The sequence below is a fragment of the Arachis ipaensis genome, chromosome B8, assembly GCF_059453495.1.
Source record: "Arachis ipaensis isolate K30076 ecotype BB chromosome B8, ASM5945349v1, whole genome shotgun sequence".
NCBI lineage: Eukaryota > Viridiplantae > Streptophyta > Magnoliopsida > Fabales > Fabaceae > Arachis > Arachis ipaensis.
Genome location: NC_142443.1, coordinates 117,664,310 through 117,681,988, shown reverse-complemented (window position 1 = coordinate 117,681,988; position 17,679 = coordinate 117,664,310). Strand labels below are relative to the sequence as shown.

Genomic DNA, 17,679 nt, shown 5'->3' with positions numbered 1-17,679 from the left:
GATGCTTGAGAGGTTAGCTGGTCATGCCTTTTACTGCTTTCTAGATGGCTATTCTGGATATAACTAAATTGTAGTGGACCCTCAAGATCAAGAGAAGACAGCATTCACATGTCCATTTGGAGTATTTACCTACAGAAGAATGCCTTTTGGACTTTGCAATGCTCCAACAACTTTTCAGAGGTGTATGCTTTCAATTTTTCTGATATGGTTGAAAAGTTTATTGAGGTATTTATGGATGACTTTTCTATCTTTGGTAATTCTTTTGAATCCTGCCTTAAGCATTTATCTCTTGTCTTGAAACGGTGTCAAGAATCAAATCTTGTTTTAAATTGGGAAAAATATCATTTTATAGTTACAGAAGGTATTGTTCTTGGACACCGAATTTCAAGTAAGGGAATTGAAGTTGATAGAGCAAAGGTGGAGGTAATTGAAAAATTACCACCACCAACTAATGTTAAGGCAGTCAGGAGTTTCTTGGGTCATGCAGGATTTTATAGAAGATGTATAAAGGATTTTTCTAAAATTGCTAAACCTTTAAGCAACCTGTTGGTTGCTGATGTTCCTTTTGTCTTTAATTCTGATTGTCTGCATGCTTTTGAAACTCTGAAAGTAAACCTTATCTCTGCTCCCATTATAGCTCCCCCTGGCTGGGATTTACCATTTGAATTAATGTGTGATGCCAGTGACTTTGCTATAGGAGCTGTTCTAGGACAGAGGCATGGTAAGCTTGTACATGTCATTTACTATGCCAGTCGTGTGTTAAATGATGCCCAAAAGAATTACACAACTACAGAAAAGGAATTATTAGCTGTTGTGTATGCAGTTGATAAGTTTAGGTCCTATTTACTTGGTTCTAAGGTCATTGTTTATACTGACCATGCTGCTTTGAAGTACCTTCTAACCAAACAGGATTCTAAACCAAGATTAATCAGATGGGTGTTGCTCCTTTAGGAGTTTGATATTGAGATAAAAGACAGGAAAGGGTCAGAAAATCAAGTAGCTGACCATCTCTCCAGAATTGAGCCTGAAGCAGGAATACAACCACCCACAGCTGTGACTGAGACGTTTCCGGATGAGTAATTGTTCCTCATTCAGCAGGCTCATGGTTTGCAGACATTGCAAATTATAAAGCCATGAATTTTATTCCAAAGGAGTACAGTAGGCAACAAGTGAAGAAGCTATTGACTGATGTAAAGTACTACATTTGGGAGGAACCATACCTTTTTGAGAGTTGTTCAGATGGTATCATCCGGAGATGTGTCCCAGATGAAGAAAAACAGCAGATTCTTTGGCACTGTCATGGTTCTGATTATGGAGGCCACTTTGGTGGTGAAAGGACAGTTACAAAGGTTTTTCAGAGCGGATTTTACTGGCCGACTCTCTTCAGAGACTCAAGAGCATTTGTGAAGCACTATGACAGATGTGAAAAAGCCACAAATCTCCCTGCCAACCATGAAATGCCACAGCAGGGGATTCTTGAGGTTGAGTTGTTTGATGTGTGGGGTATTGATTTCATGGAACCTTTTCCACCCTCACATTCAAATAACTATATTCTAGTGGCAGTTGATTATGTGTCCAAGTGGGTGGAAGCTGTGGCTCTACCCACCAATGATGCCAAGGTGGTAATGAGTTTTCTTCAGAGATATATCTTTAGCCAGTTTGGTGTCCCAAGGACACTCATTAGTGATGGTGGAAGCCACTTCTGTAACAGACAGCTGGACTTACTTCTGCAGAGATATGGAGTCCGTCATAAAGTGAAAACCCCCTATCACCCTCAGACAAGTGGACAGGTTAAAGTTTCCAACAGGGAACTTAAGAGAATTTTAGAGAAGACCATCAGTGTTTCAAGAAAGGACTGGTCTAGGAAGCTTGATGATACTCTTTGGGCATATCAGACAGCTTACAAGACTCCTATTGGCATGTCCCATTATCAGTTGGTCTATGGCAAAGCCTGTCACTTGCCAGTTGAGTTGGAGCATAAAGCTTACTGGGCAATCCGATATCTGAATCTTGATTTAGAAGCTGCAGGAATCAAGCGACTGCTTCAGTTGAATGAGCTTGATGAATTCAGATATTCAGCCTATGAGAATGCCGAGCTCTATAAGGAGAGGACCAAGTTACTGCATGACAAGAAGATTGCCATCAGAGTCTTTGAGCCAGGACAGAGAGTGCTTCTGTATAATTCAAGGCTCAAACTCTTTCCCAGAAAGCTGAATCCTGGTGGTCAGGACCATTTGTGGTTACCAGAGCTTCACCATATGGTTACGTGGAAATACAGGAAGAGAAGTCTGACAGAAAATTTACAGTGAATGGCCAGAGGTTAAAGCACTATCTTGGAGGCGAGATCGATCGCCAGAGGTCCACTCATCTGCTGAATTAGCAGAACTGACCGTCAAGCTAGTGACGTTAAAGAAGCGCTTGTCGGGAGGCAACCCGATAATTTCGTATCCTTAGTTATTTTTCGTAGTTGTAGTTTTATTACTTATTTGATTTTTATTGAGTTTTACTTTTTTTCTGATCATGCAGCTATTTTATAACAGGAACCGAACACTTCAGAAAACACACACAAAAAAAAGAGCACCCGACGCGCAAGCGTCGCTGACGCGTACGTGTCGTATGTGGGTACGAGAAAAAAAATAAAAGTTACAGAGAGTTGAGCGAGAGTGGTGCAGGAAGTGTGCCTTGCGCACAAACATGGTCACGCGTACACGTCCCTGACGCGTGCGCATCGTTTGCGGAAAATGGCCACCCACGCGTGCGCGTCCCTGACGCGTATGTGTGACCTTGAAAATCGGCGTCAATGAGTGTTTGGACAGAGAGTTGTGATGGCTTGGGGCTGGAAGTGTGCTAGAGGCACAAAATTGATCACGTGGACGCGTCCCTGTCGCGTGCGCGTCCTTTCTGAAATTGGCCATCCACGCGTGCGCGTGCATGACGTGCACGCGTCATCTGAAAATTTTGATTCCCAGACCGCGCGAGCAGAGAGTTGTACATGCGCGCGGCTGCCTTCGCGCAATTTGCACAAACCAAACCCACGCGTATGCGTGCCAGACACGTACGCGTCACTTGAAATTCGCACGATCCACGCGTACGCGTGGCTTTCGCGTACGCGTCGCACGCGGCGCCCAAATTAAACCCCTTAGCGCCTGAATTCAAATCATCCACCCCAATCCTAATTCTCTCTTGTTCTTTTATCCTTTTTTTTATTCTTTCATCTTACTATTTGTTTTTGTTTTCAGTTCTTTTTTGCTTGAGGACAAGCAAACCTTTAAGTTTGGTGTTGTCGCTACGCTTATGCCTTCTCAGTTTATTTTAATAGCACCAAAGGGAGATGAAAGTTCTTCATGGAGGAATGAGATGACCACTAGCATAACTAAGGTGGTTGAGTTCCTTTCATTCTATTTCTCTTCCGTTCTTATTCTTTTATTTTCTGTTTTCTGTTGCTTTAATTGCCTGCATAATCTTTAGTACTTTTAGTCTTAGAATTAGTTTCATTTTGTTATTTGTCTCATATACCGCTCACTGAACTTGAATCTAAAAAAAGAAAAAAAAAGTGATGTATTGCATGAGAAATTGAGTTTATATCAAAGAGTAGTCTTATTCACTTACATGTGGTGGTATTTTCTGTAATTCTGAATGCATGACATGAACAATGCATATTTAAATTTGAATCAAAGAATGTTAATGTACAAAGAACAGGAATTTAGAGAATTATTATGACTTCTCTGAAATAAACAAAAATTTAATCCTTGAAGCAAAAGAGACAGCAAAAAAAAAGATATAAAAGCAACGTCCAAGGCTCTGACCATCAATGACTAGGGAGGTCAAACATGATTAAAAGCTCAAAGAGTTGTTTCCCTAGTCACATGCTTGTGGTGTTCTTGTGTCAACTAATCCTTGAGACACAACATTTAGAGTTGAGATCAATTGCAATTAACAGAGTATGCCAAAGATTTTGAGCACCACTGTCTGAGAGTAGTTGAAAGAAAAATCAGAACTTCAAAAGAGTTTCCCAGTTAAGTGCTTGTGGTGTTTCTGTGTCAAGTAAAGCTTGAGACAAAACATTTAAAGTCACGGCTAGGCTCAAGGTGCAAAGCACCAAAGAAAAGAAAAAATGTTGTATTCAAGGGTTAAATTGAGTTACAAAAGATCAGAGAATTCATAATATTATCCGGATTCTAATTCCGAATGACAGTAACATTCTTCTGATTCAAAGGAGAGTGAGATGCCAAAACTATTTAGGATTGCAGTTGTAAACCCCACTATAAGAAGAGACATGAGCTTAATCGAACTCTCATTCTCATGTGAATTCACATTCTAAGCTTATATTAGTTTGGTTGCTTGAGGACAAGCAACAATTCAAGTTTGGTGTTGTGATGTGTGAGCATCTTTCTTACCTTTTCCTAGTAAATTTGCATTTAATTTGTTAAGTTTTATCAAGAATTAATTATCTTTTAGCCACTATAGATGCTACTTTGAGTCTTGTACATTTCTGTTTATTTTAGGTAGCATTTGGATGGATTTGATGGAGTTTCTGCAGAGAAATAGAAGAAACCAAAGAGCTGACCAGCAAGGATGACGCGTATGCGTGAAAAGCGAAGTTGCACAGCGACGCGTGTGCGTACCTGACGCGTATGCGTGACGCGCGAAAAAGACCATCGACGCGTACGCGTGACTGATGCGTACGCGTGACATGCGTGACATGCAGAATTCGCAGAAAACACTGGGGACGATTTCAGGCCGAGTTTCGACCCAGTTTTCGGCCCAGAAACACATATTAGAGCCACAGAATAGCAAAGACTCAATGGAGATTCACACAAGAATGATTATGCCCACTCCAAGTTAGGCATGGACCCTACGAAGCAAGTGGTCCCCATCTATCAATTGAAGATATGCTGATTGCTTTAATTAATTCTGATTTAAACTTTATTTTTAATTTAAAATAGGAAAATATATTGTTTTAGTTTTAAGAAGATATATTTTAAATTAATTAGGATTAGATATAAAATGGGATTCCAACAGGGGATTCCAGCCCAACATTATTCCATTCCAATTCACAATTCACAGTTTATCAGAATCCTTATTTTCTCTTTACCATGAGCAACTAAACCTCCACTGTTAAGGTTAGGAGCTTTGTCTATTGTATGGATTGATTTTATTGTTTTTCTATTTTAATTCATGTTTTGATTTATATTTCAAGAATTGTTTTCGTTCTTTATCTTATGAATTTGGGTGGAACGGAAGTATGACCCTCTTTCTAATTGAGTTCTTGTATAACTTGGAAAAGCTCTTACTTGAACAACAGTTTAAAAACAATTTCTCCTAAATTTTAATTATCTGGATTTAACGGGATACGTGACATATAATCCTCTTATATTTGGATAATTAGGATTTTTGTGGCATATAACTAGAATTGAACCTCACCCCCTAATCGGAATTAATTGACCAATGAATTGGCTATTGATGAATTTTAGAGGAGATTAGAAAGGTCTAAGGAATTAGGGTCTAGTCACATGTAGTTTGCCATGAATTAAATCTTACATGATTAAAATAAATTAATAAGAAAAGTCAATCCGAAAAATAGATAACTCTGAAGTCTTAACTGTTTCTCCATATTTTATTCCCAACTTATTTATTTGTCTATCTTTAATTTAATGCTTTTGAACTCTCAACACTATTTTCTGTTTGTCTAACTAAGACAATCAATCAATCATTGTTGCTTGATCCATCAATCCTCGTGGGATCGACCCTCACTCACCTGAGGTATTACTTGGTACGACCCGATGCATTTGTCGGTTAGTTTGTGGGTTATAAATTATGCACCAAGTATGTATATAAAATTGTAAAATAAAATAAATAAATTTATATCTAAAAGAAGAATAAAAACAAAAAAAAATGTTTGAAAATTTTATAATTATTAATTTTATAATAGTAATGACTTTTTTATTTAATAAAAAATAAAAAAATAAAAATCTTTGACCCGTCGGACCGGCCCATTCTATCCCGCCTAAATTCATCAATTTGGCTGTACAAATTTGACGAATTTTTTTAATTTGACGGACTCCAAATTCTAATCTAACCTACATTTTTAGATTTAGCGAATTAACTTAACAAGTTCGACCCGTTTTATCACTCCTAATTATTAGTAAGTAGAATGTTGACCTATCTTTAAGGAGAGAATATGAAAGTTAGATTCTTTTAAGGTGTTTTCAATTTTGAAGACCTCATCCATGTTCTCTTATTCTATACATTCATTCATTCATTTTATGTTTAATTCCATTTTTCTTTAGTTTCCATCCAAAATCATTCATCATATATTCCTCTCCTCCATTAATTTTTTTCTACTACAAAAGACCGTCTGTTCACTTTTCAATTTAGTGCGATCAGATGACATTATTACAACTATGATAACGTTACACATGAATAATATCTTCTGATTTATTCACATTACATCAAAGCAACTCTTAATTTTCAAAATCAAATTTTTACTTATTAGTTCATTCTTTTTGACTACTACTCTTCCTCTCTCATCCTTCTTCGTTACAAACTCAAATCCTGACTATTTAAACAAATGAATCAGTGTGTATTTTTGTGCGTGTGAGATAATGATAATAAGAATTATTACAATTGACTAAAAGACTGTAAGACCCAAAGTTTTTAAAATTAGATTAGGAACTAATTTTAATATATTTTAATAGGTCAAAACTTAATTTTTAAAAATTATTTTATTAAAAGTGATTGAATCAGATTTTGATAAATTAAATTTGAAATAAATTAAGGTTTTATCTAATTTTATAATTATTGAAAATTTTCTTAATTTATAATTTAAAATTTTAGAAATTTAAAAATAATAAATTTTCGACTATTTAAATTTGAATAATTGGAATTTTAATTTGATTTTATAAATTGAAGGTAAATTAATTTATTTATCTCTAATTTTAAATTAGAATACTTAATTAAAAAAAATTTATGAGTTAATAAATAAATAGTTTTTTTTAAAAATAAGTAAATTGTATTATATTTAGATTTCAATTACTACCTATATTCCTAATTCTATTGAAAATACCTACACTACCTTTTTCCCAAAAAATTAAAACCCTAACTCTAACCTTCTCTCACCGTAAACACACACACATCCACCACTGAAAGAAAGAAAAGAAGAGGGAGAATAAAAAACGGGAAAGAGAAGAGAGTGGAAGGAAGAGGACGGCGTCGGCGGGACTAGGTGCCACTGTCGCCGTCGCTGTCGCGAGACCGAACACGCGGAGGGAGAAGCCTTCACTTCGTCGTTCTGTCATGTCCTGTTCCGTCATCGTCATCGTCGTGAAGTCCGCGTCGCCGTCGCTGAGAGGAGATGCTAAGTGTTGCTTTCGTTGCCGTTTCACCGTCGCCATCGTGGAGGAAGAAGACACGGGAGAGGGAAACAACGCTGAGCCGTCATCGTCGTTGCCGGAGGAGAAGCCCGAGGAGAGTAAGACGACGCGACGAGAAAGGAAGGAAGCTACCTGCGTCGCTGCCAGAGCCCCTGTAACACCGCCTGGGTAAGAGCCAAGGGTTGAGGTTGTCCCCTTTGCTTCAGATTACGCGGGTAAGATGCAAGGGTTGCGGTTTGGTCCTACTTGCTCCGTGTTGTGGTGTTCTTGTCCAGGGTTCGCTACCGGACATGTCGGATTTGGTTGTATAACCGGCAGATGATATCATCGGCCATAAAGTAGTCATGCATCATTTGCATTTGTTTGACTTGTTTGGGTTTGCTACTTGTCATGGCTTGCTTAGTTGTGCATATTAAATGCCAATGTACTAATTGCGTTACTTAAATATACTTGTGTTTTATTTGCTTGTCTTGCTTGTGTTTGAACTATTGAGAGATCCTTCATACTTGGTGATGGTGATGCTAAGAGTTGTTTCTGATATGTGGTGATGGATGTTGAGGTAAGATAGACTTGGTATTGCCTTATTTCTCTGAATTATGTATTGGATGGATATGAATGAGCGATGTAAGTTATTGGGTAGGAAGCTCTTAGACACGTCTTTAATCCTTTTCATTTCTTTAAACTATTCACCTTACGGATTTGTAAATTAAAGGAGTTTCTTTATAACATTTTAAAGTAAGTTTTTTCACAAAGTTTTTCCAAAAGAATATTTGAAGGGTAAACTGTTTTTATAATAAAAATTTTTTTAGTTGCAAGTATTTCTTTGCTTTGATGGTATTTCTTTTTTTACTGACAACCAGCGATGACGATGTTCTCACTTCTTTTTCGAGATGTTGAAAGAGTGATTAAATAAAAATAGGAGATAATTTAAGAATTTTAGATATATTTTAAATATTTGAATAGTTTTGCCTATAAAATCTTATCTTTAATGATTACAAGTTAATTTTAATTCTTTTATGATAAAATTTGTCAGTATTATAATTTTTCATGATCAATTTTAGTATTTTACTCTCTACTCTAAAATATTATTCACTTATTTATTATTTATTTGAGTCTATATGGGTTAACCCGACCCAATTTTATGCTCCAGGACTCCACCAATATTGATTTCCGATACTAGAAGGATAAAAAGGATAAAACCTCTGATGACGCTGCAAACAGCAAAAACCTCCATTCCGACTTTGCTTTCTTAATTTCTTTTCATAATTCACACAACAATGGCTACCTCTATGCTCTCACCACCGAACCTTCTTTCCCTCGCAGCCCCATCACCAAGTTCCTCGTCCCCAACCTTATACTTTAAACCCGCCACCCGTCTCTCGCAGCCATTTTCTCTTTTTGTCGGAACTCCCAAACGCAATCGGAGACCCTTTGCGGTGGCCGCAGAAGAAGCCGCGGTCACTACATCGGTGGACCCTAAATCGGAGGCTGCAAGGAGGCTCTATGTTGGCAACATTCCTCGCACTGTCACCAACGATGAGCTCAAGAACATCGTTGAAGAGCATGGCGCCGTTGAGAAAGCTGAGGTATTTTCGTCCTTTCTTCACGGCTCAAGCATTGTTCATCTTTGTGAGGCAATTCTTGCATTCATAAATCTTTCCTGAGCTAAAATTGTGGTTTAGAGTTAACTGATTCCTACATTCTTTGAATTTACCTTTCCGTTATTTTGCATGTGAAGATTTACACTCACAAAATTGCAGTTATAGTCGAATATAGATTTCAGTTGTGTGAATATCGTTATATTTTTATTGTTGGATATCATTTCGTTCAACTAAAATTCATACTTTCAATTGAATCGATTTTGAAGATATATAGTCCAAATAAATATATTGGTCATAAGGGGACTAATTTATCTTATAATAAAATTTGTAGGGACTTATGTATTCAATACACATTAAAAATTTTATTGAAAATGATAGAGGACCAATTTATCCGACAAGAGTAATTCTCAGGACTTCCAAAGTAATAAAAATTTGTTTACTCTTTATAGTTATCATTTTTGCTTTTGTGTATACACTTTTTCGGTTACGAACTTCATATTTCTTGGTAATGTATGATTCTTGTTCAACATTTTTGTTGCCTCCATGCTCCTTTGCTTATTCAAATGAATCTGAAAATGGGGTAGCTTCTTTTTCTTTTCAGTTTTAGGACATAGACTTCTTTTACAAGATATAGATGTAGTTGTTACATTAACATGAAGATAGTGGAATTCTAATTGCAGGATTCAGATCCATATTGGTTTATTAAGTGTGACTTGAAGATTAAAAACAGATATTGTGAATTTGTGAGTAGTTCGAGTAAGTAGTAACTAACAAGTCTCTAGAATAAAAACAATGAGACATCAACCATATGTTAAAATTCTCAACAGAATGATTGTAAATTCATATTGACAATATGAATATAACATAACAATGCAATGAAGGACTTGCACTAAATCCGTGCTATCAAAATACTCAAAATTGTATGTTTATAGGTGCAATGTTCATGTATCCGTATGAAGTAATTTAAGAGCTTCATTTGTATAGCCAGTTATTATATATATATGGAGTCATTTGTCTCTGCATCACACCATGTGGGATTGCTCAGGTATGTCATTAACTTTCCATGTCTTGTTCATAGGTTATGTATGATAAATACTCTGGACGGAGTCGTCGCTTTGCATTTGTTACGATGAAAACTGTTGAGGATGCAAATGCAGTTGTTGAGAAACTTAATGGCACTGTAAGTTATATTGCAGAATCCTTTTACCTTTTCAGGTAAAAAATCTCAAAAGACGCTGATTTCTTAAAGGACTCGTGTACTTTTACAGGAAATCGGAGGACGTGAGGTCAAGGTAAATATAACCGAAAAACCTTTATCAACAGTAGATACATCTTTCCTTCAGGCCGAGGAGTCCAACTTTGTTGACAGCCCCCACAAGGTATATGTGGGAAATCTGGCCAAGACAGTAACATCAGATACGCTTAAAACTTTTTTCTCTGAGAAGGGAAAAGTTCTTAGCGCCAAGGTCTCACGGGTTCCGGGGACCTCAAAATCGAGTGGCTATGGTTTTGTTAGTTTTTCTTCTGATGAGGATGTTGAAGCAGCAATCTTGTCTTTCAACAATGCCGTAAGTTTTTACTGCTTTTTCTTTTATTTTGCAAGCTGAATCATCCAAAAATGCTTTGCATATGCCATCTTAATAAAATGTAGAGGCTGAGTTCCTTCTTCCGATCTTACTTACGGATAATGATAGTGCATCTTTTTTATCCTTTCTGTAGTAGGTTTTAAGCAGCAATGTGTTATGGATATATCGATAATAATATCAAAAAATTCTACTAGTTGCATCTAACTAGAATTTTCTTTTCAGTTCATTGTATACCCGAGTTATTGCATAAACAATACTAATGCTGTTCCTTTATCTGGTTCTCTGTCACAATACAAGTTCTTTTCTCTTATTATCTTAAGATGACTTAAAATCCTACCATGCTTTGATCTGGTCATTGGATTGGGTTTTGTAGATTGACATTAATGTGAATGGGTGATTATTTTGCTTCTAAATACTATAACTGACAGTGATTTGATATTTGTCTAATGACCTGTTGAATGCAGTCACTAGAAGGGCAAAAAATTCGTGTGAATAAGGCTTAGAGAATTAATCAGCAGTGTTTTGATCCCAGGCAAGTACAGAGTATGTTGTTGTGTTAAGCTGAAGCCACAGAAGAATTCTATTATTTCCCCATCTTGTATAGCATAGACCTCATCATTTTCAGTTGTTAAGGTTCTCATAAGACATGAGAGTAGCGTAGCGGTCAAAATTTTCATTGCAGGTGGTGCGCCTTTACTCCTATGTATTGCAATCTCACTACTTTTTCATGATTTATGTTGCTCCTTTGCTCCTTTCTCTGATTTAATATGGCTAGTCTTGACTCTTGACTCTTGATGATGATATATGCGCTTGGCTTATTCAGTTTCGTAGTTTCGTGCTTCCTGTCTGAGTTTGAATCCATTTGAAGATCCATAGGCAAATGAAGAGTCCTTTATGTTGAACCATCCACAGGGATTTTTAAGTAATCCATATTATATTTTTACAAGGTTTGAAAATTGAACAGGTTGTTGAACCGATGCAGTTAAAGATTTAAAAATTTAAAGGTTAAATTGAGGTTTAATCAGCTCGAATAAAATATAATAAAATAATATAGTAAGATATAAAATATATTTTTTCAAAAAAATAATTGTATTTTATTATTTAAAACTTAGTAACCGTCAAACGATCGGATCAGATCCGTTTAACTAATTTATTGTTTTTTTTTACTAATTTTTTAGTTGTTGACTGATTTATTCACAAATGGCTTTTTTTTGGGTCCTCACTCCTGAATTAAACAAGTCAATTCGGTTTCATTCCTAAAATTATGTATAATCAAGTATAATTTGTGATCAAAAGAGTTGTAATTTGTTAGAGTTATAATTTAAGTGATATAATTTTTTTATGTGCACTTAGAGGTTGTGGGTTGGAGTTTCTTTATTTTTGGTAAAAAAAAAAAAAACTAATTTCAAATGAGTTAAACTAATTACTTAATCATTTGTGTTAAACTGTTAGTGGAGAAGAAGGAAAATGAATATTTCTACTAAATCGCCTTTCATAATTTTTAAAACAAAGAAAAAAATATATACATTCATTTTCAAAAATACAAAATACACTTAAAATTTTTTACTTTTGGGGAATTACCAGAATTATTAAGGTTACCATTAGAAGACCTCGTCACTATTTGAAAAGGAAAATAATGACTTCATTAAACCCATTATTTTGTGCCTAAAAACATCGATAGCAAAACCATTCTACGGAAAAAGATGACTTGAAAATATGACATATTAGTTTATGTTTGGTTCGTATTTTTATTTATTATTTTTATTTTAAGTAGTATCTTCTATTCAAGAATTTTGTAAAGAAAAAAAGGATAAGCATATAAAATAAAATGTTATTATTTTTACTTTTTTTTCTTACAATATTTTAAAATCTTAAAATAAAAAAAAATATTGATAATGATAACAGAAAATAAAAACATAAATCAAATTGCCAAAAGATTCGATTATGGTTGTTTTAAGAGAGTAATCCTGCAAAATAGGCTTGGTGCGCAAATTCAGGCTAATTTTTTTTGGTATGAAAAAAATATTGGTGTTTTTGTTGAAAATGGGAGTATTTGGTGTAATTATAGATGGGTGGATTTTTTGGGTGGGAAGCCAACACGTGGGGGGCGTGGTGGACACGTGGCAGCATTCTGGCCAACACGTGGGGGGTGTTGAATGATTTCCATACTACTGTAATACACTTCAAATATCAATATTCAACCAAAACACCATCTCTCTTTCCATATTAAAAATAATTTCTGCAAATTCACGGCTAGGGCTATTCAGTCGCAAAAATAAATAAATAATATTTTTTTATAGTTTATTTCAACTAATAATTATAGTATATATTATATTATTTTTTTATTATTTAAGAAAAATATGTTTAATATTATTTTAAAAATAAACATGTTTAAAAGAATAAAAAAAAAAGAGATTTTATTGATTTTTTAAATAAAAATAAACTTTTAAAAATATTTTTATATTTTACGGATATATCTAATATCAAATCCGATCTGATTCGCAAATGTACAGAATAAATCGGATCGAATCCAAACTAAAAAACTGCAGATATTAGATCCGATAATTTTAATGCGAATCGGATCGAAATTTTGGTCATATCAACATTCACTCCTAAATATATTTTAAATTAGAAGCCTTTCCACGATATTTTTTTTTTTCTTTACTCTAGATGGTGAAGAAAGATTTAACCTTTATTGGCATTCTAACTCGGAGTCGCCAAAAATCCTTCCTAATCAATTATCCTAAGATGAAAAATATACCATCAATATCTTGATTTCTGTCTAGGGACCTAAAAACTTAGACTTGAAAGTTGAAACTCGTCATTAATGTTGAATGCTCCACTAGATGAAACATGATCCTTCCTAATCAATTATCCTAAGATGAAAAATATACCATCAATATCTTGATTTCTATCTAGGGACCTAAAAACTTAGACTTGAAAGTTGAAACTCGTCATTAATGTTGAATGCTCCACTAGATGAAACATCGACGATGACGATGACGATTATTATTATTATTATTATTATTATTATTATTATTATTATTATTATTATTATTATTATTATTATTATTATTATTATTATTATTATTATTATTATTATTATTTCCTGTAATTTCATTGAATTTTTAACTAGGTTTTTATACGTTTTTTTTTTCAATTAGTCTTTATACCATATTAGATTTTGTAATTAAATTCCTACCGTAATAAAAATATTGAAATTAATGGAATATTCTGTTAAACTATACAAAATATCCAGTTAAGTGTTAGGCATATTCATTTTGTTTAACGGAATATTTCGTTAATTCCAGTATTTTTGCCACGATAGAAACTTAATTACAAAATTTGATATGGTATAGAAAATTAATCAGAAAAAAAAGTGTAGGGACATAATTGAAAATTCAGTGAAACTATAGAGACTTTTATTATTATTATTCACTTGATTATGACAGCAAGTTTATTTGCAGTGGCCATGGCTGATAAGGATAGGGTACTCGTGGGTATTCGCGGGAGCGGATTAGAGTTCAATTTTTTACTATCCACGGATAAAAATGGAGCGAGTTCTATACGAATTATTGTACGGCAGGGCGGAACGAAATCGAATAGGGCAAAAATTCACCTCTACCCACCTTACTGCTACCCCTAGGTAGAGTTAGGTTTAATTTAATAGTAATTTTAAAATTTTGGGTTTAATCTGTTACCAGTGTCATTTTTACGTCGTTAATTTTTGCTATTTTTTATTAAATCTAGAATTATATTATTGCTTATTTTATTTTTTAGTTTATCCTAAAAAATATTTTTTATTAATTAATTTAAATATAACTTTTAAAAATTATAAACACACGATATTAAAACAAGATCACAATTAGTGAACAATAGATAAAATAAATTGATAAATTATGTTTGGTTTTCATATACCATATAAGTAACATTAAAAATGAGCAAAATTTTAAATTAAAAAGATAAATTAACACTTATAATAATTTCTTTTGGTGTATAATAAAAAAAGTAAATTAAGACTTATAATTATTACTCTAAATCAGTACATAGTTTGAAATTTAAGATTTATTATTAAAATTTAGAATTTAAAATTTATGATTTTTGAATTAGAATTAAGTGTTAGTGTTTAGGAATTAAGATATAGGGTTTAGTAATTGGGGATTAAGATTTTGTATTTAAACTTTGGGGTATAGGTATTAGGATTTTAGATTTACTATTAATGTATAAGTTTAGAATTTAGGGTTATTTAAATTAGGGTATGGAATTTAAAGATATATTTTGTTAGATTAAATTTTAGAATTTAGAGTTCAGAGTTTTTAGATTATAATATTCTTAAAGTTTAAAATTTAAGATTTAGAATTTAAATTTTTGAATTGTAGTCTTTTTAAGTTTATGTGTACTTTATTATTTGTTTATTTTAATTTACGCCACCTATAATTCATGTAATTGACTTATTTAATGATTATAAATCTATATCATGTATTCAGTGATTAATCAATATTTAAATAATATTAAATGTTTAGAAACAATCTAAAATATAAGTTTTCCAAAGGTCAAAATATCATATGATAAATCACTGCTAATATTATGTATAGTTATTACAAACTATGTTGTTGACTGTTGAGATATTTAATTATATTTATGTATAAATTATCAACTAAATTATCATTGCATAAAGTTATTACCTAATATTGATGTAGAAAAACCAGGAAAATCGTGTAAGCAAATTAGGAAACAAAAAAAAAAAGTATTTATTATAATAATATTAAATTTAAAATTTGTCCTTAAATTTCAAATGATCTAGATTTTTTAAGTAAAAAGTTATATATATACATATAACAGGTTGAGAGTTCTTTTAGCAGAATAGTCAAATTTTTTATCCACAGTAGAGATGTGTGGGTTTTTTTTTTTTTTTTTTGAATATATATAAAGATTTGAGTTGTGACTGTAAATACTTTCTGAAAAAGTAATAAAAATGAGAGTCAATCTATAAAGATTGTTATTCATAATGAAAAGTTAGTGTTTAAAAGTAATTATAATGATATAAATTACATACGTATATATTATTTTAGAAAAAAATCACATACTTATAGATAAAATTATTGAAAAGAAGGGGATTAGGTTAAAAACGAAGTTAAAAAAGCTATTTAATAGTTTGCCTACTTATATGGATTATTTTATACGATATAGATATTGACCCTTAATAACACTAATCGCATCCGAACTTAAATAAAGGTCTTAATCAATTTAGATTTTGCCAAAATTAAGTTTATTTAAAAAAATTTTGCATGATAATATATTAATAAAAAAGGTACATTGAAAAAGAATTTAATAAAAAGGAATTAAGTGATTTTTTTTAATATCTCTAATTGATGTATTGTCTGCAGTTATTTATTATGATTATTATCGCGCAACACACAAAAGATTGAGAGTTTAGGAATTTTGAATTAGGATTTAGGATTATAGTTTACATTTTAGGATATAAGATTTAGGGTAAGGATTTAGAATTTTTTGGATTACGATCTTAAGTTCAGTGATTTACTATCTATGATTTAGTATTTATGCATTAGGATTTGCATATAGAATTTAGGATTTAAGAGTTACGTCTTAGGAGTTTTTTAGTTTAGGATATGTGGTTTTTGGATTAAGATTTATAATTTAGAGTTTAGTAATTATAGGTTCAAGATTTAAGATTTTTTGAATTATGATTTATGGTTGAAAAATATGATTGGTGCATAAAGATTAGAGTTTAGTGTTTTTTGGATTACAGTTTATGGTTTATATTTAGGAGTTAGTGTTTTGGGTTTATTATTAAATTTTAGGTTAAGAATTTTTGAATTAGGATATGTGGTTTATGGATTAGGATTTAAGAATTAGAGATTTAGGATTTAGTGTTTAAACTTTAGCTTTTTTAGATTAGGGTCTAAGATTTAAGAATTAGAGTTAGTGTTAAGGATTAGAAATTAAGATTTAAATGTTTTTAGATTAGAATTTAGAATTTAGGGTTTAAAGTTTTGACATTAGAGCTTAGGGTTTATGATTAATGTTTAGGATTTAGGATATAGAATTTTTAAATTAGGATATGGGACTTATAAATTAGGATTTAGAATTCAGAGTTCAAAAATTAAGAATTTAGAATTTATGGTTTTTGAATTAGGAATTAGAGTTTGTGTTTAGGAATTAGGATTTAGTATTTTTTTTAATTAGGATTGTGTGTTTAAGTTTTAGAGTTTAGGTATTGGGGTTTTAAATTTACTATTTGATACGTTATCTCAAACCTCGGCCGCCCGAAAAACTCAGCAAGTGAGCAACCTAGATCGGCCTCACGCCAACTGCCCGATAAGCTCGGCACTCAGGCCGATAAGCTCGGCCTCACCCCTTCGAAAATAAGAAACGTGCTCAAACACACCTAAAACAGAAATATCATAATCAACCTACAAACTAGGACTTATCCACAATAAACGGTAAAACAACTCCTATAAAGCCGAGCTAATATCCTCGGCCAAAAGTCAGGTTCTCTCACTCTCAATCTTCTATTTCTTACTTTGATTGATTTAAGATCCTTATTGACTTGAGTGTCGGAGTATCTTCTGCAGGTATTCCCGCTGCGGTGTTTTATTCAGGCCGACGTATAGCTCTTCCTCTCTGACGACCATTTGCTCGGAGCAGCTAAAGCTCGGCCATCCCAGTGTCAGGACGAAACACTTGGCGCCCACCATGGGGCCCGAATATATCTGACCTCACCATCCATTTTATTTAGTATCTTACTCTATTTTGCAGGATTCCTTATCCTCGGATATGGCTGACAACGGGAACCCCCAACCCACACAGGCAGAGCTCTTAGCTCAGATCGCCGAGCTCCAGGCGGAGGTACGGAAGATAGCTGAGCTCTCTGCACAGAACAACGGAAAGCACGAAGGAGAAAGCTCTAAAAGCTCGACGCAGGGCAATGCAGATCCCCTGAATATCACTCCACCAAAGGAGAAGCTCACCCTCGAAAACCCCTTTTCCGACGAGATCACTAAGTTCCAGATGCCGAAGAACTTTGTATTACCTACAGCACTGGAACCGTACAAGGGGTTCGGTGACCCCCGAGCTCATATCAAAAAGTTCCAATCC

General features: G+C 33.4%; 1 protein-coding gene across 1 annotated transcript; it reads left to right on the top strand.

The window, feature by feature from the left end:
• Positions 1 to 8,503: 8,503 nt before the first annotated feature.
• PSRP2 (RNA-binding (RRM/RBD/RNP motifs) family protein) lies at positions 8,504 to 11,390 on the top strand. The gene is made up of 4 exons (XM_016316377.3): positions 8,504 to 8,959; positions 10,053 to 10,154; positions 10,243 to 10,542; positions 11,025 to 11,390. Exons 1-4 carry the CDS (start codon positions 8,651 to 8,653, stop codon positions 11,061 to 11,063), a joined length of 750 nt encoding a protein of 249 aa, XP_016171863.1. The 5' UTR covers positions 8,504 to 8,650; the 3' UTR covers positions 11,064 to 11,390.
• Positions 11,391 to 17,679: the final 6,289 nt, after the last annotated feature.

Bases quoted from the DNA above. Each gene is read 5' to 3' on its own strand.
- PSRP2 (XM_016316377.3), top strand. From the start codon at position 8,651: ATGGCTACCTCTATGCTCTCACCACCGAACCTTCTTTCCCTCGCAGCC. The intron at 8,960-10,052 runs GTATTTTCGTCC...TCTTGTTCATAG, and splicing joins GCGCCGTTGAGAAAGCTGAG to GTTATGTATGATAAATACTC. The intron at 10,543-11,024 runs GTAAGTTTTTAC...TGTTGAATGCAG, and splicing joins TCTTGTCTTTCAACAATGCC to TCACTAGAAGGGCAAAAAAT.